The following is a 23,768-nucleotide window of genomic DNA, read 5'->3' on the forward strand; positions in this document are numbered from 1 at the left end:
ATATACGCTGCGGAAAAATCCGCAGCATGGGCATTGACATTGCGGAATGCCATTGGGGACCATGGGGTGCGGCTATACATGCGTTTTACAAGCGTTTACGCTGCGGAAATTCCGCAGCATATACGCTTGTAATACGCAACGTGGGCACGCAGCCTAAACATGTTTGACCAAAATAAATGGTATTTCTACCCTGGGATGACACCATGGGAGCCAATAAAACAAAGATGGTGGAAATGTGACTTCTACAGAAAAAAAGTTTGACATTTTTCTGAATTGCCCTTATAGGATTAAATCCCGTTATTGAGGCTAAATACAGTATAAGTGCTTAGAAATGGAACTGTATTTAGTTTTGTTTCCCTTTTATTCCTCTTTAGCAGCTGAGAGTTGTGTTTCCATCAAGGAGCAACAGATAAATAATGAAGAAGAAGTAATTGTAGTGTGAAAAGAGGGCAATGCAGAAAGTAAGCCTTCATGATGCTTTTCTGGCCTGTCAAAGTAGAAACCATCTCCTAAATATAATTATATATCAGCTAATTCATGTATGTGTTTGATCTAAGTTTACAATGTGCTGTAAGCATCAGACTTATATCTTTACTGTTATCAATTTCAATGACTTCTGTAGAGAATCACGAGTGCACTGCCTGGATGGAGGAGTTCCTGAGCAGCATGTTTTTATTATAGGCGTAGTTAATAAAGTGCAGGAACACAGTGTGCTTCAAACAGTAGATTGCCAGCGGTGGGATTATCATGGAGCTCAGACGTGCCTGTCTGGTTCTGTGCCTTTTTTGCTTTGCTCAAGTCACCTATCAGCAGAAAAAGCAAAGGCAAACTAGTAAAGGTAAGATGCTTTTGGCAAAAGAAGCGTTTGTCTTAGAACTCCGTCATGGAGAATAGAGGTCATTCTAAGTTATTCTGTTTTACTAATGGATGTATTTACAATGTTAATTTATCTTTTACATTAAAACTGGATTGTTTTCTTCTTGCTAATGTTTATTGTCCCATCGTCACTTTTAAAGGGCTGATTGATTTTTATTGACAGTTTAATAATTAAAATAACCATGTATTAAAATAAATGATAAAATAAAATAACCATGTACTAAAACAAACACAGGTGTTATTTTTTTTTAATTTTTAAGGACATTTTCACAGATTTCCCATGAATTTACAGGCGTTTACCAGCCCTGAATAGAGATCAAATTGAAATAAGAAAAGCAGAAATTCTGTTTCTATGTTATTCCATTCTATGATATTGTTACATAACAGTGGTGGACAGACTCCAATTCTCCAGTCACTTTTCATTATTCAAGTGCCAGAATGCTACTTTTGGATGGTGTAGATGTCAAATTAATGTTGAAACTTGAGTCTATAGAAGTAAGCACCAAGCTTAAATTGTAGCAGGCTGGTACACTAAATAGTGGGGCACATCTCTGAATAAATTCAGGTTTTTTATTTAGTCCCATTGCCACAGTTGTATAAAATCCAGCCTCTAGCCCTGCAGCCTACCTTTGCTAACATTTGGGAAAGAAAAAGTCGGTCTAAACAGCTGACTGAATTCCAGCAAAGTACTGCCACGATTGCAACAAGTAAGTTTGTGAAATATCTTCCCTCCTAAATAATACATAATCAACCTTAAGAGGTACTATTGAAAAGTAAAAGTGTTCAGGAGCCACAGCAACTCAGCCACACAGTGGCGACATGCAGTTACAGAGTGAGGTTGACAATCGCTGAGGACCATAGTACATAAAAGTCACCAAAACTCTGCTAACTCAATAACTGCAGAGCTTCAAACCTCCTCTGGCATTAACATCAGCGCATAAACTGTGCCAAGGGCTTTATGGCATGGGTTGCCATGACCGAGCAGCTGAATGCAAGCCTTACCGCACCTAGGGTTGGGTGGAGTGGTGTAAAGCAAGCCACCCAGAACTCTGCAGCAGTGTCAACGTGTTCTGTGGAGTGGCGCATCACACTTCTGTAGCTGGCGGTCTCATGGATGAATCTGGTTTGGGGATTGTCAGAGGAACGTTACCTGACTGCATTGTGACCAACTCCATATTAATATATTAATGCCTATGAATTTAAAGAATAAGTTGTCATACAAGCTCCAGTAGGTGTAACGTGTAGGTGTCCCAATTATTTTTTCCATATGATGAAACTAAGTTTGTATAAAATGGACTTTTTAAATAAATAGCTTTTGTATCAGGGTTACCAACCTTCTGTAAATTTCTAGACAATCTGTAAAACTTATATCCCTTCATCGTCATTGGATCAAAAGTCTGTGTTTGTGGTTTTCTTTGAAGCAAAGTTAGTTCTGATTCTAATTATCATTTTACAGTTCACAGTGAATGCTGCAATATTCTATGTTGCAGACATATATTACATATCATTTTAAATAAATACTAGTGGTTTGTAATTTTTTTTTTATCTAGAAAAAAATATATAAATTCAGGTTGACATTAGAGATTAGTCATCATATAGTTATGTACATTTAAGTGACACAGTGACAGTATATGATAGGCCATACATTGGCATCTGGGCAGTAGTGTCAGTTTGGCTCATAACAACATGAGGGTTTAGTACTTGAGCTTTGCAGTGAGTTTCTAATAAGTGGGCAACTTTAGCTGCTCATAAGGTTTATGATTAGTGTTGAGTGAGCATGCTCGACACTGCTCGGTACTCGCCTGAGCATCTCACTGCTCGGGATGTTCGGCGCGCACCGAGCATTTCCGGGTTACTCGGGCGGGAGCTCGGGTCTCCGCCCTGCACGTTTGGCGCTCTTTACAGTGCCAATGAACATGCAGGGATTGCCAGCCAGTCACTGTAATGCCGCAGCCATGTTGTTTGTGGGCATTACAGTGATTGTCACAGCGTCACCTCGAGTATTTAAAACTGGGCGCTGCCATCTTGGACACAGTCGCCCGGGATCAGACAGTGTAGGGTCAGTGCTGCTGAGTTAGGGAGAGATATATAGTGCGAAATAGGTAGTGTAGGGTCTCTAAAGCCTGCCAAATCAAACAAACAGTCCTTCTCAGGACTAATATCCATCCCAGATATCAGGCAGGCAGGCAAGCAGGCTGTACAGGAGACGCAGTGGTTATACCAACAAACAGTGCATTACAGTCCTGTGTGCTCCTGCTGGTCAAATTGCTAGACTTATCCCCCGGTCTCAGGGGCCAGGAAAAATCCTTTTTTTTTCCATCTAAATCCTGTATTTTTTTTTTCCCTCAGTCAGACTGTACAAATACTCGTCTTATTAACCTTTTGGTATTCCTCCCCCCCCCAAAAAAAAAATGAGTGTGTCTGTGACTGTTCAGACACCAATATATCTGTTTAAAAGAGTCTGGTGCAGGCCACATAACTATAACTGTGGTTTTGCAGTTCCACTGTTCAAATCTCAGTATTATCCAGCTTTTGGCCATTTTTTCCGTAAAAAAAAAAAGTAATAGTGTCTCCCTGACTGTTCAGACACAAATGTGTCTGTTTAAAAGATTCTGGTGAAGGCCACATAACTATAACTGTGGTTTTGCAGTTCCACGGTTCAAATCTCTGTATTATCCAGCTTTTGGCCTTTTTTCCGTAAAAAAAAAACAGTAATAGTGTCTCGCTGACTGTTCAGACACAAATATATCTATTTAAAAGAATCTGGTGTAGGCCAGATAACTAGAACTGTGGTTTTGCAGTTCCACGGTTCAAATCTCAGTATTATCCAGCTTTTGGCCTTTTTTCCGTAAAAAAAACAGTAATAATGTCTCCCTGACTGTTCAGACACAAATATATCTGTTTAAAATATTCTGGTGTAGGCCACATAACTATAACTGTGGTTTTGCAGTTCCACGGTTCAAATCTCTGTATTATCCAGCTTTTGGCCTTTTTTCCATTAAAAAAACAGTAATAGTGTCTCCCTGACTGTTCAGACACAAATATATCTGTTTAAAAGATTCTGGTGTAGGCCAGATAACTAGAGCTGTGGTTTTGCAGTTCCACGTTTTAAATCTCTGTATTATCCACCTTTTTTACATAAAAAATAAAAAAATTGATTGTGTCGCTCAGTGTTCAGACACAAATATATCTGTTTAAAAGATTCTGGTGTAGGCCAGAGAAATAGAACTGTGGTTTTCCTCTTCCACAGTTCTAATCTCCTTTTTATTACCCTTTTTCCATTGATAGTGCGAGTGTAAGCTATTTTACTTCATTTACAATTGGCAAGGCGCGTGGCAAGGGATGTGGAACTGGACGTTCTGGTGATGGTGCGTGTAGAGGACGGGGCCGTGGCCAAGGTGAAAATGTGCCACAACCAACAGCCACATCTTCTCGCTCCCACTTCTTGACCGAATTACTAGGGAAGCACACTACAACACCAGTATTGCGAACTGATCAGTGTGAACAGGTTATTAATTGGATAGCAGATAATACTTCCAGTTACCTGGGCACCACCACCTCCGGTCTGTCTTCCACACGGTCAAGTTTTAGTAGCCGTGAGTCTCGACCGCATACTCCTCCTCACCCTGATGCTCCTTCCTCCCACCATGCCGAGTGTCGTCAGACAGCAACTGATCCTACAGTTGAACACTCTGAAGAGCTGTTCACTGGTCCTTTTTCATATTTGTGCCCCTCGCCTGCTTCGCTTGAAGTGGTGGAAGAGGAGATCCCATGTAGCGATGCCCAAATATTTGAACAGCCACGGCCACAGGAAGTCGACGCTGGTAATTTGTCACAAGAGGTGGACGATGACGAGACAATTGCCACGAAGTGAGGAGGAGGATCGTGGTGCGCAAGTGGAAGAGGAGGAGGTGGTGGATGATCTAGTAACTGACCCAATGTGGCAGGAGGACACGCAGAGCGAGGCCAGCAGCACACAGGGGGAGGGAGGCAGAGTACCCCAACAGGCAGGAAGAAGCAGTGTGGTGGCCGCACACAGAAGGCGGGCAACAGTTCCCTGTAACACCAACACGAGGGACGTTGCCAGTACAACCGGTAGGTCTTCCAGAGTCTGGAATTTTTTTAAAGACTCTGCTGATAACCCCAAAAAGGCCATTTGTACCACCTGCCATGCCAGCATCATCAGGGGTGACAAAACTACCAGCCTGACCACCACCAGCATGATCAGGCACATGTCAGCAAAGCACCCGACCTTGTGGGGCGAACCCCAGGGTCCACGACCAGCATCAGCGGGTGTCACCACTGTTTCTTCCACTGTTGTTCGTGTAAGAGAACCCCCTGTTGTGTGTGCAAGGCAATCCCATGTCCATACTGCATGCAAAGATGCCCCCTCCTCTCAGTCTTCACTTGTTATGGCAGTTTCTCAAGAAACAGCATCAACGTCCACGTCCACGTCCCACCGCAGCGTTCAATTGTCTATATCCCAGACCTTTGAACGAAAACGCAAATTCGCAGCCAACGCCCCACAGGCAACAGTCCTAAATTCGCACATTTCACGACTGCTTGCGTTGGAAATGCTGCCTTTTAGGCTGGTGAAGACAGAATCCTTCCGCAACCTTATGGCGGTGGCCGTCCCTCGGTACTCGGTCCCCAGCCGACACTATTTTGCCCGGTGTTCCATCCCCGCACTACACAAGCACGTGTGCCAAAACATCTGCCGTGCCCTCAACAACGCAGTTACTGGGAGAGTCCACCTGACAACGGACACGTGGATAAGTGCTTGTGGCCAGGGACGGTACATCTCCCTGACGGCACACTGGGTAAACATAGTGGAAGCCGGGACCCAGTCGGACCTTGGGACGGAACACATCCTCCCCACACCGAGGATTGCGGGCCCTATGTCCGTCAGAGTTGCCCCCACAGTGTACAGCTCCTGCGCATCATCCTCCTCCTCCTCATGTTCAGCCTCCATCTCAGATATCACCACATCAGTTACAAGCTGGAAGCACTGCAGTACTGCCTCAGCCAAGCGGCAACAGGCTGTGCTGAAACTCATAAGTGTTAGAACCTTGCTCTTAGGTTTTTTCCTTTGCTGGTCACATGACCTTGTTGGCCTATTTAATCCTGCTCCGCCCTTCTGGCTTTGCTGGACTTCATTGTATAACTACTTTCTAGCTAGCCTGTGCTCTGTATCTAACTCTGTTAGTTTGCTTGGTCTACGGACCTCAATGTTCTATATATTTTGTTTGTTCGTCTGTCTGCTACTATTTCTGTTAGGAGGTGTCCTATATTCCTCCCAGTCCTTAGTACTTGTAGGGATTCCTTCCCCACATCTATAGGTCTCCGTACAGACTAGCTTAGGACTTTAGCAGGTCTGATCGCAGGATCAGGTTCCCTGTTACATCGTAGGGATTCAGCTGAGTTCTATCGTAGGGACAGATCTCCTCTCTTTCCTTAGCTCTGGTAGCAGAACATAACAGTAAGTCCAGCCTGCAAATTCTCTAAGGAAAGATTTTTCTGTTCCATCATGGTGTCGGTTCAGGATTTGGCTCATCGCCTGCAGGGACTCTCTCTGGAGGTGGCCGAGCTCCGTCAGCACGTGAGTAACTGTCCTGGAGCACATTTCTTGGAGCCTAAGGTATGTTTGCCGGATTTATTTTTTGGTGATCACCGAGAATTTTTTTCATTTAAAAATGCTTGCTTATTGTATTTTCATTTGAGACCCAAGTCCTCTGGGGATGAATCCCAGCGCATAGGGTTCATAATGTCACTTTTGCGCAAAGAGCCTCAGGAGTGGGCCTTTTCTTTGCAACCTAGTGATACATGCTTCAGATCAGTGGATAGTTTTTTTTCTGCTTTGGGACTATTATATGATGATCCTGACCGTGTCGCATCAGCTGAGACTGAGTTGAGACGTTTGAAACAGGGATCAGGTAATGTGGAAAAATATTGTACTCATTTCCGTCGTTGGGCTACTCAAACAGGGTGGAACGATTCTGCTCTGAAAAGTCTATTTCTTGCTGGGCTCAATGAAAGGGTTAAAGACCTGCTAATTGCTTATCCTACACCTGAAGATTTGCAACAGGCTATGCAATTAGCTATACGGGTGGATAGGAGACTGCGTGCAAGGGTTTATGAGAGCAAATCCTCTGCTATGTCAGTTTCTGGTTATGAGAATGTGTGTACTAACAGTGGTGAACCGATGGAGAATGGATCGGTGGCACCTCGCTCTCAAGAAAAAGACCGTAGATTTTTTGAAGGCTTGTGTTTCTATTGCGGAAAATCTGGTCATTTGATTAAAGGCTGTGAGCTTCGTATGAAGAAAGAAAAAAAAATGGTCAGTCATGCCCGTATTGCCTGTTTAAATTCCAAGGGTGTATTTTTAGCTGCTTCCACGATTGCTCAGGAAAAATTAATGGAATTTCGGGTGTTTGTTGATTGTGGGTCTACTCTGAATGTAATTGATGGGGGATTCTTGGAAAGACTCAATTTAAAACCCGAACCTTTATCATCCCCCATTGCTGTGGTTTCTGTGGATGGTTCCCCTTTGAAGAATATTACTCTCAAGGTCTGTGAATTTCCTCTCACTATTAATGGTGTTCACCATGAGAAATTGGATTTGGTAGTTTTGAATAACTTGCCTTCTCCAGTAATATTGGGATTGCCCTGGTTAAAATTTCACAATCCTGTACTGGATTGGTCTACCAGTGAAATTAAATCCTGGAGCCATAAATGTTATGACAAGTGTTGTAACGGGCGTATTGCAGCTTTGGATAGGGGAGAATTGCCTGTTCCTATTCAGGATTTTTGGAGAGTTTTTTCTGAGAAGGAATCGCAGGTTTTGCCTCCCCATAGAGACTATGATTGTTCTATTGAATTTGTCCCTGGAGCGACTCTTCCTAAAAGTCGTTTATTTAACCTTACTATTCCTGAGAGGAAGGCTTTGGAGGAATACATACAGACAAGTTTGGCCGCCGGTCACATTAGGCCTTCTAAGTCTCCTGTGGCGGTTGGATTTTTTTTGTAAAAAAAAAGGACGGTGGTTTACGTCCTTGTCTGGATTTTCGTGAGATTAACAAAATTACTGTACGCAATCCTTACCCACTGCCATTGATTCCTGATCTGTTTAACCAGTTAATGGGGGCCAAGTGGTTCTCTAAAATTGACCTTAAGGGGGCATACAATCTGTTGCGCATGAAGGAGGGTGACGAATGGAAGACTGCTTTTAACACTCCTGTGGGTCATTTTGAGAATCTGGTTATGCCTTTTGGTCTTACTAATGCTCCTGCATTTTTTCAGAATCTTATTAATGACATCCTTAGACCTTTGATCGGCAAAAATGTGGTTGTGTATTTGGATGACATTTTGATTTATTCGCCGGATCTGGAGTCTCATTGGCGGAGCGTATGTGAGGTATTACAGTTATTAATGGACAATTCGCTTTTTGCTAAGCTGGAGAAATGTGAGTTCGCTGTACAGAGAATTAGTTTTTTGGGTTACATTATCTCCAGCGAAGGTTTTGAGATGGACCCGGTTAAAGTTCAAGCTGTACAGGAATGGCCTAGGCCTATTGGTTTGAAATCGATACAGAGGTTTTTAGGTTTCGCCAATTATTACAGAAAATTCATAAAAAAATTTTCTAGTATTGTCAAACCTCTGACCGATCTCACCAGGAAAGGTGCTGATGCGGTTCAGTGGTCTTCTGAGGCCATTGAAGCTTTTGTGTATCTCAAGGAGAGGTTCACCTCTGCTCCCATCCTTATGCAGCCTGATGTGACTAAGCCGTTTTTGGTTGAGGTTGATGCTTCCTCTGTGGGGGTTGGCGCAGTATTGTCTCAGGATAACGGGGATGGATTACATCCCTGTGCCTTTTTTTCAAAAAAAATTTCGGAGACTGAACTGAATTACGATATTGGTAATCGGGAATTATTGGCTATTAAACTCGCATTTGAACACTGGCGCCACTTCTTGGAAGGTGCGGAATTTCCCGTTCAGGTTCTTACGGATCATAAAAATCTGATATATCTTGATGCTGCCAAGCGCCTGAATGCCCGTCAGGCTAGGTGGGCACTGTTTTTCTCGCGGTTTAATTTCTCCGTTACTTACATCCCTGGTACTAAGAATGTTAAGGCGGATGCCTTGTCTCGCAGTTTTTCTCCCATAGTCGGTGCTGAGAAAGAGGAGAACATTTTACAAGAAGGTGTTGTGATAGCTGCTTTGGACTCCGTTTTGGAAGATGAGATTCTTAAAGCACAGGAGAATGCCCCATCTAACACTCCTCATGGGAGGTTGTTTGTGCCTGGGACCTTTAGGAGAGATTTGTTTGTTGAGTGTCACGAGTCTCGGTTGGCAGGTCATCCCGGAATCTCTGAGACCAAGAGACTGGTGGGTCGCAGTTTTTGGTGGCCTGGATGGCAGAAGGAGGTCATTAAGTGGGTGCGTCAATGTACTATATGTGCTAGATCTAAGTCCTCACATACTCCTGCTGCGGGGTTGCTTTGTCCTTTGGAGGTTCCCAGTGCTCCTTGGACACATTTGGCTATGGACTTTATAACTGACCTTCCCCCCTCTGAGGGTTTTACTGTCATCTGGGTGGTCGTGGACCGTTTTAGCAAGATGTGTCACTTGGTTCCCTTCGTCAAACTGCCCTGCGCTAAAACTCTCGCTAAGGCCTTTGTCAAGGAAATTGTCAGACTTCATGGCGTTCCTACTGACATTGTTTCTGATAGGGGTCCTCAGTTCGTGGCTCGTTTTTGGCGTGCCTTTTGTGACAGGTTGGGAGTTCATTTGTCGTTCTCGTCCGGATATCATCCTGAATCTAATGGCCAGACAGAAAGGAAAAACCAGGATGTTGAGCAGTTCTTGCGTTGTTTTGTGGCAGACAATCAAGAGGGGTGGTCTGAGTTTCTGCCACTTGCTGAATTTGCTCTGAACAATCATACATCTTCTTCTGCTGGTTGTTCGCCTTTTTTTTGTTGTTCTGGGAGACATCCGTCGTTTGGGTCGTTCTCCAAGTTGGGATCTGCCGTGCCTGAGGAGGAGAATTTTTCCGGTGATTTGGAGAGAGTTTGGACGGATGTGCGTGGTAATCTTCAGGAGGCCAACAGAAAATCTAAAGACTACTTTGATAGGAAACGACAGGAGGTTTTGTTCGCTGTTGGTGACATGGTTTGGTTGTCCTCTAGGAATCTGCGGTTGAGGATTCCTTCTAAGAAATTGGGTCCCAAGTTTGTAGGGCCCTTTAAGGTGCTTCAGGTTGTCAACCAATCTGCTGTTAGGTTGGAGGTTCCTACCTCCTGGAGAATTAATCCGGTATTTCATGTCTCTCTGTTAAAAAAAAGCTGTTGTGTCGGATGGTGACGCCTCTGCCTCTGTTCCTCCGGTGGTGGAGGACGGGGAATATGAAATTTCTCGCATCCTTAACTCTAGACGGTATAGAGGTAGTTTGCAGTATCTTGTGGCCTGGAAAGGTTTCGGACCCGAGGATAACTCTTGGGTGAGGTCAGATGATGTTTCCGCGTCCAGACTTATCAGAGCGTTTCTGTCACGCTGTCTCTGTATACTGGAGGTAGGGGGCCTAAGCTGACCCTAAGCTGGGGCCCTGACTAATCCCTCAACCTGGAGGTACTGTTAAAGGTACAGAGGTCCAGGCCGCCAGCGTAACCCCTACCTCCTGAGGATCCCTGCACCTAAGTAATCTAGTCCTGAGAAGGACCCCGATCACAACAAAAGAGGACAAGTAATAATATGCCCACACACAGTACTTAGACGAACGAGACAGTACAAGGGAAAAACCAAAACCACCTTGCATACAAAAACTACACAACTACAACAGAGGAAACACCAACGGGAAAGGAGATAAATGATAAAGCGAGGAAGGGAAAAAACACTCCAAATACACTTATCTCAGAAACTCCAAATACCACGATCCGCTCTGTAAGTCTGTATGAAATGCTTTCACCGACACTTCCCAAACAGACCAGCAGGTATTTTGAAGGAGATTCACTACAGCAGCATTGATTGCAGCTGGGCGAGGCTGGACCTCGTCTAGCACAGAGAGAGAGAGAATTAACTCCCTCACTGCCGAAAACACAAAGCACCAAAAAGTCAGCTGTGAGAAGTCAGGCTGTGTAATCGTGACGATCTTCGTGGCGACACACCCGTGACAGTTTCACAGGAGATTTCCTGATAAGCCTGGTCCTAGGGGATCCGGAGGATCCTCTTAGAAGGGGGGGTACTGTTAGAACCTTGCTCTTAGGTTTTTTCCTTTGCTGGTCACATGACCTTGTTGGCCTATTTAATCCTGCTCCGCCCTTCTGGCTTTGCTGGACTTCATTGTATAACTACGTTCTAGCTAGCCTGTGCTCTGTATCTAACTCTGTTAGTTTGCTTGGTCTACGGACTTCTATGTTCTATATATTTTGTTTGTTCGTCTGTCTGCTACTATTTCTGTTAGGAGGTGTCCCATTTTTCTCCCAGTCCTTAGTACTTGTAGGGATTCCTTCCCCACATCTATAGGTCTCCGTACAGACTAGCTTAGGACTTTAGCAGGTCTGATCGCAGGATCAGGTTCCCTATTACATCGTAGGGATTCAGCTGAGTTCTATCGTAGGGACAGATCTCCTCTCTTTCCTTAGCTCTGGTAGCAGAACATAACAATAAGCTTAGGTGATAAACCTCACACTGCTTATGAGTTGTGGACAGCTGTGAAAGAGCAGGCAGATCTGTGGCTGAGACCGCTGAACCTACATCCAGGCATGGTCATGTGTGACAATGGCCGTAACCTGGTGGCGGCTCTGAGGCGAGGCGAGATCACACACGTACCATGCCTGGCTCATGTGCTTAACCTCGTGGTTCAGCGGTTTCTTAAATCGTACCCCGAGTTGCCAGATCTGCTCGTCAAAGTACACCGCCCGTCAGCTGATTTTCGGAAGTCAGCTACAGTTTCCGCCGCCCTTGCTGTGTTGCAGCAGCGTTTGCAGCTTCCGGCACACCGACTGGTGTGTGATGTCCCCACACGTTGGAACTCTACCCTCCACATGTTGCAAAGGATTTGTGAGCAGAAGAGAGCAGTTGTGGAGTACCAGCTGCAACAAGGCCGTCGATATTCAGGTCCGACTCCACACATAAGACCTCAGGAGTGGACCTGGATGTCTGACATATGTACCATCCTGACAAACTTTGAGGAGTCCACCAAGATGGTGAGTGGCGATGACGCCATCATTAGCGTCAGCATTCCACTTGTCTGTCTTTTGCAACGCTCTCTGCAGAGAATTAAAGAGGAGGCATTGCAGCCAGAGTATGATGAAATGGATCAAGAAGCCGTAACGGGCGATTACACACAGCCCAGCCTCATCTCATCCCAATGTGCATTGGGGGACAATGAGGGAGAGGAGGAGGAGGAAGAACAGGAGCTGGTATCATGCGCTGTAGACGGTAGTACCTGTACAACTGTCATACCGTCGGTTCAGCGTGGGTGGCCTGAGGAGGAGGAGGAGAGCATGGTCAGTTGTCATCTTGATGAGGACATGGAAGTCTTGCCCGTTACCAGTCTGGCATGCATGGCTAACTTTATGTTACGCTGCCTTAACCGTGACCCTCGCGTTGTCAAAATGTTGGGTCACAGTCATTACTGGTTGGTGACACTTTTAGACCCCCACTACAAGGAGAACTTTCACTCTCTTATTCCTGAGGTGGAGAGGTCTACAAAAATGGGGCAGTACCAGAAGGCCCTTGCTGCAGAACTGAAGCACATGTTAGGGTAAACCTCAAACCCTATAGGATTCCTGAAGCCAGCCGTGAGGTAATCTCAACTGAGGTGAAGAGGATGCTGGACCTCGGCGTGATAGAGGAATCGAAGAGCGGATGGTGTAATCCCATCGTTCTTGTGCCAAAGCCCGACGGGGAGTGGAGATTTTTTAACAACTACCGCAGGCTGAATGAGGCTTCCAAGTGTGATGCATACCCGATGCCCTGCGTCGATGAACTCATCGAGAGGCTTGGACCTGCGAGATATATTACCACCCTTGACTTGACGAAGGGCTACTGGCAGATCCCCATGTCCCAGAGGGACAAGGAGAAAACAGCTTTCTCAACACCTGATGGGTGCTTCCAGTACACCCGAACGCCTTTCGGACTGCAGGGGGCACCAGCCACCTTCCAGAGGGCCATGGATCGGATCCTCGACCAACATAACAAGTATACCACAGCCTACCTTGATGACATTGTTGTCTTTAGCCCAGACTGGGCTAATCATCTGCCAAAGGTACAGGCGATTCTGGATGCTATAAGGAAGGCAGGATTTACTATAAATCAGAGAAAATGTGCCATTGGGAAGGAGGAGGCCAAGTACTTTGGCTACGTCGTTGGGAGAGGTGAAATTAAACCACAGGTTAATAAGATCGAGGCAATTCAGAACTGGCCGCAGCTGCTCTCCAAGTAGCAGGTGAGAGCGTTTATTGGAATTGTGGTATATTTCCTGCGGTTTATCCCAAATTTTGCCATGATTGCCGCATCACTGACGGACCTCCTGAAAGGCACAAAAACAACGATTGCGAAATGGACGGTTGAAACTGAGGTGGCGTTCCAACAGCTGAAGCTGGCACTCTGTAAGCAGCTGGTCCTGGTCACACCAGACTTCACTAAAGAATTTGTGCTCCAGACAAATGCCTCAGAAGTTGTCCTAGAAGCTGTGCTGTCTCAGGAGATAAATGGGGAAGAGCATCCCATCCTGTATATGAGCCAGAAACTCTCGGCCTGCGAGAAAAATGATGCCATTGTAGAGAAAGAATGCCTAGCCATAAAATGGGCCATAGACACGCTAAGGTATTACCTACTTGGCAGAAAGTTTAAATTGGTGTCAGACCATGCCCCTTTGAGATGGTTGAGGGAAAAGAAGGGTAAGAATGTCCCAGTAACTAGGCGGTTGTTAGGTCTCCAAGACTTTAATTTTCACGTGAAGCATAGACCCAAGAAGTTACACCCTAATGCTGATACCCTCTCCAGAATTCCTTTCCTGGTGTCTGAAGGTGCCCAAACCCTTGGCTTTAGGCAGAGGGGGGGAATATGTGACAGAGTCAGTGGTGTTATATGCGAGGGGAGGTATGTGTCACTCAGGATGCTTTCCTGTGTGAACTGAGACCTACTGAATTTCTGCCAGCATGTTATGTGCTGGGAGTTTTCTCTTTTAAAGGGTGTGGTTTTATGGGAATGATGTAGAGAGGGAGGGAAGTCATTCCCCATACCTCCCCATCAGGGTGTGGCTGAGCAAACTTTAAATGTTCAGTCCTGTTTTTTTTTCTCTATGTTATGTTTGGAGAGGCAAGGTCTCCAGACTGGACAGCCATAGCTCAGGGCGGAGCTGAAGGCTGGACATAACCTGTGTGAGTGAACCGCACACACACATATCGACTGTGCTGCTGTTTATCTTTTGTTTTGTTGTTTTGTCAGTAAGGCAGTGTTTATTTTTGCTGGCGTTGCAGGGCTTTATGCCATATAATAAAGCCTGCAGAGAAAACACGGTTCCTGAGCCTACTTTCAGAAGCGGCCGAGCGAGTCGTCCTACCACAATACACATATTTATATGCCTGTATATATTTATATATTTTATATATCTTTTGTGTGTCTTTAAATAGTTTAGAGGAGTAAATCTATATATGTAGTAGATAATGTTTTGTATATGGGCTTTGGGTATAAAAAAATATTCTATTTATTGTATATGTGGTGTATAGAGAATATGTGTATACTGGTATGTGTTATTTTTCTGTAAATATATACTGTAAAGGAAGATATATCAATGCAGTTATGCCGCCTTTTGCCATAATCATGTTGTAGGGGTTGTTCAGCCTCTGCACACAATTCCATAGCCCCAGGGATAGTTTTAAAAATAATACAAATAGGTTTATTCACTTGCTCTAAGCAGAAGCAACTCCAGTGGTCTGCAACAGGACAGGAAGCCATGTCGTCCCATTGTTTGGTTTCCAGACTGCTGTGGCCTGTGATTGGCTGCAGTAGTCTGGGGATTAGCTTGCCATCTCAGGCACATCTGTTGACGCACTTACAGCTGCTGCCAGTCACATGCCTCAGAAGTTTGGTGCTAAAGAATGGGAAATTGTTACTTCTTGTCCAGGTGTAATGTGGCACAGGGTGGTAGCCGTGGGTGTGGTGCTTGATTCTTACGACCTGACATGTTACATGAAGGTGGGGTCCGGGCTGGGTGTGTGGAATTGTGCTATGGGGGCACTATGCCCTTGCAGGCCGCATGTTACCGATGAATTTGGTTGGCCAGGACCAAATGTTAAACAGTTCAATTAGGGACACCACCAGTCAAAAATAAACTTTTTCCTAAATAATAACTTGGTGAGGATTCAGTAGAAAACGGGTACACAGCTTTACGAACATTTTCTTCACAATTCGGAGCATTTTCCACACACAGTCTCTATCCCCTTTCTCTTTACTCGCTTGTTCTCTTTCTACACTGTTTTACTTTACTTCACCACAACTCAGCTCAGTACTACAGTCCTATTCTGCGTCTTCTTTCCCCTCGAGGGAACTATATTGCCAATATGGCAGCTACTTAGCTTCTCTGATACTGACTCTCTGGAACTCCCGCTAGGGGCACTCTCTTTGTCTCACGTACTCTGTCCTGTCTCGGAGTTATAAACTCTGAGCCATACTGCTAGGCATCCTCTCCTGGGACCGGCCTCTGATTAACCACTCTGTCATTCTGTCGCTTCTGCTTTCCTCTTTGCTCTGGTTCACGCTAACCACCATGTTGGTCTCTCCTCACTTCAGGACACCCACGTCATGTGGCACTGCTAATGTCTAGACTTCAGGTCTGCTCCAGACGCACACTGGACCCTATCTGATGTCCTGAGTGGAAACGGTCTCTGTCCCTTCAACCCAAAGCCTCCCACTGTGGACTAGTCCCAATCTTTAACTCTAACTTTACCTACCATCGGGCAACACACAATACAAAATCATTAACGCATGTCACAGTTCACATTACACTTGATCTTCAAGGGGGAACATGGGCAGTAAGTCCATCTCCTTACACTGGCACAAAAGATCAGTGCGCTTTGTACCTGGTCAGATTTTTTTTTTTTAAACCATCCCTTGCGCTGAGAAATGCTTAAGTTCTGCATTCTTAGCTTTTTCCTTATGTGTAAAGAATTTGAATGGAACACTATGTTATTCCATACAGCTGGAAAAAACACATACTGATTTCTCCCAGACGCAGGACACTCCTTTTTGCCTCTTTCAGATAAATGTGGGCACAGTGCATAAATGAAATGGTTACCACAAATGTAGGGTGAATTGACCTGTAAACAAAATCTGTCACCACCTCTTAGACCGCAGAATAACCTGGTGACAGAACTGTGCCTGTCACGTGTGGTTTAATTTTTCTTACATTTTCACCACTTGCAGACCCCTGTATTCTGGTATTGATCTAATTTACTCACTATGCCAATGTTATGTATGGCAGCTTTATAACAGCTAGAATCTGCTGTTGAAATGGCTGTTGTGTTGTCAATGGAGGTCATTTGTTCTCTATCAATAAGGAGAAGATTCTGTATTTCCATTAGAGATTAAATACTTGAACATTTAACCCCTCTCTGTCCTGTCATATAATATTATTCAGTTGCAGAGATGCACTTAATGCTAACAACCATTATTATACATCATAATTTTGGTGACGGCAAATTAGAAATGCAGGATCCATCTGTATTTTACTGACGACACTTCGCTCAAACGGGAATAACACCTAACAGGTATTTGCATGTAGCTGTAAAGTGTACTGTCAGAGCCAATTCTACCTGTGAGCCCTCAGCACTCCAATCCAACACTGGCTGGGGATGCCATGCTATAATAACATCACCTGGTTTATATGACAATAGATACAGTTGAAACCAGAAGTTTACATACATTATATTGTTATGGAGACCCTCTTTGTTTTAAGGAGAACTTTGGAATAGACAGCAAAGGGTCTTCACATTGCCAGTGAGATTCAAATTAAGATACTTCATCGATGAAGGAAGAGAGACAGAATACATGTGACATATATTGTCAGCAGGTAGAGTCTTCCTCGTGTGGCAGCAAAGACTCGCCATATTTATTAGCTAGACAGAACAGAACTTCATTGTTACAGAAAACCGAAATAGAATTATTGTAACAAATTTCCCTTGGCTCAGAGTAAACCTTCTTGTCAAGGACTTTTCAGGAAACAAGTATCTTAGTCAGACATTCCACAATGTAAAATTAGAAAACACTCAAGCAGACTTCATACATAGCAAAAATATAAATTGTTTTTATCTAAATTAATAATAATATCTAGATATTAAAAAAATTAACCACAACAATATAAAAAGAGACACATATGCATGTTTTCCTCAATATCTGACATGAAATCAGAATAAGCCTTTCCCGTTTTAGGTCAATTAGGATTACCATAATTTTTAATATGATATGATATGAATATGATATTTAATATATCATTGCATAGATAGCAAACCCTGACAGAACTCAGAATAGAACAAGAAAAAAATAGTTCCACCTGACTAGTCATTTTATACATTGAAGGAAAACTGCTATTTGCTGCAGACAGTCATTTCTACAATAAGAACTAGAGGTGGCATGAGAAAAATAAAAGAACATTTTTATTTGCCTATTCAGCAGATGGAGTCAGCATGAAAATGCATGATGAACTAAAGAAAGAATTGCAAGAACTTGGGCAGGAGGTGAAGAACCTTAAGGAACAAGTTGCACTTCAGACAAGTAAGTTATGCATTATATAACCTATTAACAGTTTGTAAAGTAAGTTTATTCTACAATTATTTTATCTCTTTAAAATTCATAATTGTGCACTTTAAGGGAGAAGTGACAGAAGTGCAGAACTTAAATTGCATGAAATAGTGGTCAATAATGCAACCTATTCTGATGACCATGTGCTTTGGCTTTGCTGATAGGCCTGGTATTGACATCACTGGCATGGTAATATAGTTTGTTAGAATTAATTTTGTATACCTGTTAATGTTTGAGATTGTTGCTTTAACCTATTTCTCTATACTCACATAAGAGGATTGTTCCAGTACAACCCCTTCTTCAATTTTATGTGTATTATACATGTCAGACAATGCGGAGTCCAACCTTTGCAGTTATCATCTGTGTTACTGACCTATCATGGGACAACCTCTTTAGGGTGGTTACATATACAGATTTGCTGGGGTTTTTTTGTTGCTAGTATTTTTTAAAGCAGTATTTTTGTCATTTTTTCTTTTTGTGTGGTGTTTTTTCTTCACTTGCTTTGCATTTTTTGGAGCAATTATAGATTCCAAAATGGAGTCACTTGTGGGGGTTGTATTCTGCTTTTGCACATCAGGGCTCTGCAATTGTGACATGGCGTCCACAAATTATACCAGCCAAGTTATTTTTCAAAAAATCAAATGGTGCTCTTCTCTTCCAAGCCCTGTCTTGTACCAAAACAGTAGTTGTCAACCACATATGGGATATTGCAGCATTTGGGAGAAATTGCTAATAAATTGTGTGGTTCGTCTTCTCCCATCACGACTTATGAAACTAATGAAAATAAAAATTTTTGGCCTAAAGCAATATTTTAATGGAAAAGTATAATTGTCATTAATTTCTGTGTAGCAATTGTAGGGTTAACACATTTTCGGACAGCAGCTTTTAATACATTGAGGGTGAAGTTTTTAAAATGGTATAATTTCTGTGGGTTTTCCAATTAATAGGCCCCTCAAAGTTCACTGGAAAAATGATGCTAATGTAAAGTACACACATGGGAAATGTTCTTTGTTAACTATTTTGTTTGGAATGACTAGCTGCTGTAGCAGATTAAACATTTACCGTTTGAAAATTGTGAATCATTCAAAATTTTCACCAAATTTCTTTTTAGATTTGAGAGTCCTCAGTGGTTGATACCTTTCAATGGCTAACTGAAAAGATGGTAACAGGTTGCAAGCCTTCAAGACTACTCAGGCCTCTTCATCAGGCTGATATAACCCAAAATCTGATGAAGAGGCCTGAGTAGTTTTGAAAGCTTGCAACCTGTTACCATCTTTTCAGTTAGCCATTAAAAGGTATCAACCACTGAGGACTTTCAAATCTAAATATTTTTCTATCTCCTGGCTAACACGGTACAAAAATATATATATTGTGACCGAGTCACGGGTATTATATGTGAGGGGAGGTATGTGTCACGCAGGTTGCTGGCCTGTGTGAATTGAAACCAATAGATTTTCTGCCAGCATATTATATGCTGGGGGTTACCTCTTTAAAAGGGTTTGGTTTTATGGGAATGACATAGAGATGGGAGGGAAGTCATTCCCCATACCTACCCTCGGGGTGTGGCTGAACAGGGTATAAGTGTTCAGTCAGTTTGTTTCCTGGGTGGAGTGTGTGGTCTGGAGATTGAAGTCTCCAGGCTGTGTGTGTGGCTGACACCAGAGAGCTACACCGGAGGACTGGTGTTGCGGACACTTCACAGGACTATCTGCAGCCGGCAAAGGCCTTGCTGGCTAAGAGGACTCTGTTATATTTTCATCTTTTGTTTCCCTGTTAACCCCAAGAGGGACTGTTTATTTTATTGGGATGCTGCTGGAGTTTATTGTGCACAATAAACCCGCAGGAAGTTTACCCAAACCGTGTGTCCTGTGTCTGCATCCGGAGATCCGAGGGAGTCGTCTTAACACAGTTGGTGTGAGAGTGCGAGCAAGATCCAGGGAGCACCTGTGCCTGTTATAAGAAACAGTGGATGTCCTGGGTGCAGGCCGCCACCCAGCCAGAGAAGGCTGGCAGCATGGAGTAGCTCATTAAGCACCTGGTGCAGAGCCAACAACAGATGCACCAACAGCACTTGCAGAGCCAGCAGCAGCACCAGGAGACGAGCAAACTGTTGCTTCAGCAGATCCAGTTGCAGCAAAAGGCGCAGCACCAGCAGGAGGCGCAACAGCAGATACAGCTTCTGGCGGACGCCACCCAAGGCAGGGCGACCGGCCCACCTCCAGGGCCGACTGATAATTCCCACATCAGGAAGGCAGTAAGACAGGCCATGCAGAAAATAACCCCCGGGGATGATGTAGAAGCATTTTTGACTGTCTGAGTGGGTGGCTGATCGGGAGAGATTTCCAGCGGGCAAAGGTTCTGGCGCCATATTTGTCTGGTGAACCCTAAAAGGCATATTATGACTTGGCACTGCAGGATTCCAAGGAATATGCCAAACTACAGAGAGAGATCTTAGCATGCCTGGGAGTGAATATGGCGGGGAGAGCCCAACGAGTCCATCACTGGGCGCATGCCAGCGACAAATCCCCTCGCTCGTAGATATTTGACCTACTGGATCTCGTTCAGAAGTGGTTGCAGTCAGAGTCCTCCACTCCGGCCCAGATGGTTGAGCGGGTGGTGATTGACAGATTCGTGCATTCCCTTCCCAAACCAGTACAGACCTGGGTTGCCCAGGGCGATCCCCAGAACGCAGATGACTTCATCGGCCTGGTAGAGAGGTACCAGGTGGTTGAGAAATCCCTCGGGAAACCAGATATAGTCACTTCTCCATACTGGGATACCCAAAAGGGGGCAGGTTCACCACAGAAGGGGTCTAGAGCCACCACTGGGGGGGCACAAGGACTGGGGTTAAGGATATAGTCTGTTGGCGGTGTTACAACCCTGGACATGTAGCCACCAGGTGTCATATGTCCCCTGAGCCCATGGACTGCAGCCTAGGCAGACGAGTCTCCTATTATGCTTACCCAGTCTGCAGTGTGGACTGTCAACCCGGCGAGGGGCCGCAGGCGTGTGTCGTATCCATTAATGGAGTTAAAGTGCTTGGACTGTTAGACTCTGGGAGTTTGGTGACCGTAATCAGAGCTACCCTTCCCCACCAGTTGATCCCTTCCAAAACTGTCGGCATTCGGTGCCTCCATGGCGACGCCAAGGACTATCCCGTGGCCACAGTGACAGTGAGAACAGACTGTAGTGCCCAATCCCACGAAGTGGGGGTGGTTAAGGACCTGATACATCCCATCATACTGGGCCATGATCTTTCTTTATTTTGGGACTTGTGGGGGAAGGGAACTGGACTAAGTAGTGTGGGCAAAAGCCAGGTCCCTGGAGAAGAACCCCCGATGAAGTCTCAGGTGGATGAGTTCCCACTGTGCATCCTTGCCGGCGACGAGGGCGAGACGGTGACCGAGGAGGCCGACCTCCCTGAGTTAGATAAGTCCGGAGAGAACTTTGGGACTGCTCAAATTCGAGACCTGACCTTAAAGGGAGAGTTTGACCAGGTTACTCTATGTAATGGGGTTGCCCAAGAGCCGGGTGCCGACACCAGGTTCCCCCACTTTGCAGTGCAGGGAGAGTTGCTATATCGGGTGGCCAAACTAAGGGGCGGTGAGATAGTGGAACAGCTGTTAGTGCCGGGGCCATACAGACGGAGGGTACTATATATGCCCCATTCACATGTTCTGGGGGGACACCTGGGGGTCGAGAAAACTAAGGAGAGGATGCTGAGAAGGTTTTATTGACCAGGGTTTTACCGAGAAATTCAGAACTATTCTAGGTCCTGCCCCACCTGCCAAATAAGTGCTCCCTCTTCCCACTTTTGGAGCCCCTTAGTTCCACTACCTGTGATAGAGGTTCCCTTTGAGAGGATTGCCATGGACCTCATGGGTCCGTTGTTAAATAAGCTCAGGGCCACCAATATATCCTGGTGGTCATGGACTATGCGACCCGGTACCCCGAAGCGGTACCCCTAAGGAACTCGTCCAGTAAAAGTATAGCCTGAGAGCTGGTCCAAAGTTTTGCTCGAACAGGTCTGCCAAAAGAGATTCTGACAGACCAAGGAACACCTTTCATGAGTAAGGTGATGAAGGAGCTTTGCAGAGTCCTTCAAATAGCTCAGATTCGGACCTCGGTTTATCATCCGCAGACGGACGGCCTAGTGGAACGCTTCAACAAGACCTTTAAGGCGATGCTCAGGAAAGTCGTTGAAAAGGATGGGCGAGACTGGGACTACCTGCTCCAATTTCTACTTTTCTCTGTCAGAGATGTGAATTAGAGCAGAGTTTAGAGTTGCACAATATAGATATATATATCAAAAAGGGTAAACATGAACCATCCATGATGCAACCCACTCATTGGATCTATATATGGGTGGCCAATCGTTGAAAAACTATAAATAGGAGAGTGCCGAAGCAGAAAACAACGATCACATGGCCATGATATGAAAAACGTATATAAACTTTATTAAAACATTTTTTTGCATACAGAAAAAATAGAGCAGAATGTCAGGACGACAAAATGGGTACCAAATCGACATACAATTTATAAAAGCATGAATAAAAACAAGCAGGTGACACATAAGATGCAGGTGTCTCGACTCACCACTACCTTCCTCCCCATTATCAAGTGTTAAGAGACTATAGCGAATATAGCGACACCCCGAGGAAAATCAATGTATATTATAAATAACAATAACTCAAGGTGAACATCTCATATCCCCATTGTCTCACATAATCAGCGGTTAAACATAGTTACCTAGGTGGGAGGCTGCGAACCCGCACGTATCTGGCGGCGTTCTTGCATAGGGCACCATCTCCCACTATGCAAGATCGCAAACTTGATCATCAGTCCAGTCTGCTAGCCTGGCTTCTTTCCATGCTGTCTGTTTGTCTCTGTTCTGACTGCTTAGGGCGACGGCCCGGTCACTTCCTGTTTCTTGTAGCTGCTGTGGGCACACCCCTAATGCGTCCTCAGCCTATTGCTGTCAGTCACTGGATATTTAAACCAGCTTCACCTGGAAGCTGATGCCTGAGCAACACTATCATTCGGTGTGCTCCTTTACTCTGAATGTGCCAGGTCCTGTTCTGTTCTTGTCTATTTCCACCACTCTGGGGACTGCATTCCCAGACTGGCTCCTGTATCTCTTTCAGTAGCAGTTCCTGTCTGAACTGTACCCTAGCCTGTTCGTCCCGCCTTCTAGGGGCCGCATACCTAGATCTGTTATCTGTGTTTTCTTGCCTGTCTGTCCGCCTTCCTGGAGGCTGTATTTCCAGGCCAGTCTGAACACATTCCTAGCCTGTTCGTTCCGCCTTTTCTGGGGGCCGCATACCCAGACTCGCTCCTGTATCTCGCTGCAGTGTCAGTTCCTCTCTGAACACTCAGTTCCTGTCTGAACACTCTCCTAGCCTGTTATCTGTCTTTCTCTATGTCCGTACCTTCCCTTTTTCTGCAGAGTCTGAACCTGCACCTAACTCCTACTCGTTTTCGCTGTACTTCCGTTTGTGAGTTTAGAGTCCACTCGCTACTTCATTGCAAGTATCTTGTGTGTATCTGGTTCTGCCTTTCCCTTCCAGTCTGTTCCGTGTGAACAGAGTCCTGTCCCCTCTGCTCTGCCTTTGCTCACCGCTCCGGCGGTTCTTGCCTGCTCTGCCTTGCTCACCGCTCCAGCGGTTCTTGCCTGCTCTGCCTTGCTCAGCGCTCCGGCGGTTCTTGCCTGCTCTGCCTTGCTCACCGCTCCAGCGGTTCCTGCCTGCTCTGACTTGCTCACCGCTCCGGCGGTTCTTGCCTGCTCTGCCTTGCTCAGCGCTCCGGCGGTTCTTGCCTGCTCTGCCTTGCTCACCGCTCCGGCGGTTCCTGCCTGCTCTGACTTGCTCACCGCTCCGGCGGTTCTTGCCTGCTCTGCCTTGCTCACCGCTCCGGCGGTTGTTGCCTGCTCTGCCTTGCTCACCGCTCTGGTGGTTCTTGCCTGCTCTGCCTTGCTCACCGCTGCGGCGGTTCTTGACTGCTCTGCCTTGCTCACCGCTCCGGTGGTTCTTGCCTGCTCTGCCTTGCTCACCGCTCCGGCGGTTCTTGCCTGCTCTGCCTTGCCCACCGCTCCG

General features: G+C 45.2%; 1 protein-coding gene across 2 annotated transcripts in view; it reads left to right on the top strand.

Moving 5' to 3' along the window:
- The first annotated feature begins 668 nt into the window (after nt 1-668).
- The window catches only part of CLEC3B (C-type lectin domain family 3 member B), a 33,275-nt gene continuing 10,175 nt past the window's right edge, over nt 669-23,768 (top strand). Inside the window, exons 1-2 of one of the 2 annotated variants that reach the window (XM_073676594.1) lie at nt 669-838; nt 17,551-17,649. In XM_073676594.1, coding sequence (XP_073532695.1) covers nt 748-838; nt 17,551-17,649 — 190 coding nt within the window. In that variant the 5' untranslated portion in view covers nt 669-747. Of the gene's footprint in view, nt 839-17,547; nt 17,650-23,768 lie in introns of both variants that reach the window. The other variant, XM_073676592.1, reaches the window with a different exon arrangement.

Source organism: Phyllobates terribilis, unplaced genomic scaffold (genome assembly GCF_046119375.1).
Source record: "Phyllobates terribilis strain yellow unplaced genomic scaffold, ASM4611937v1 Scaffold_4__5_contigs__length_816908805, whole genome shotgun sequence".
Taxonomy (NCBI): domain Eukaryota; kingdom Metazoa; phylum Chordata; class Amphibia; order Anura; family Dendrobatidae; genus Phyllobates; species Phyllobates terribilis.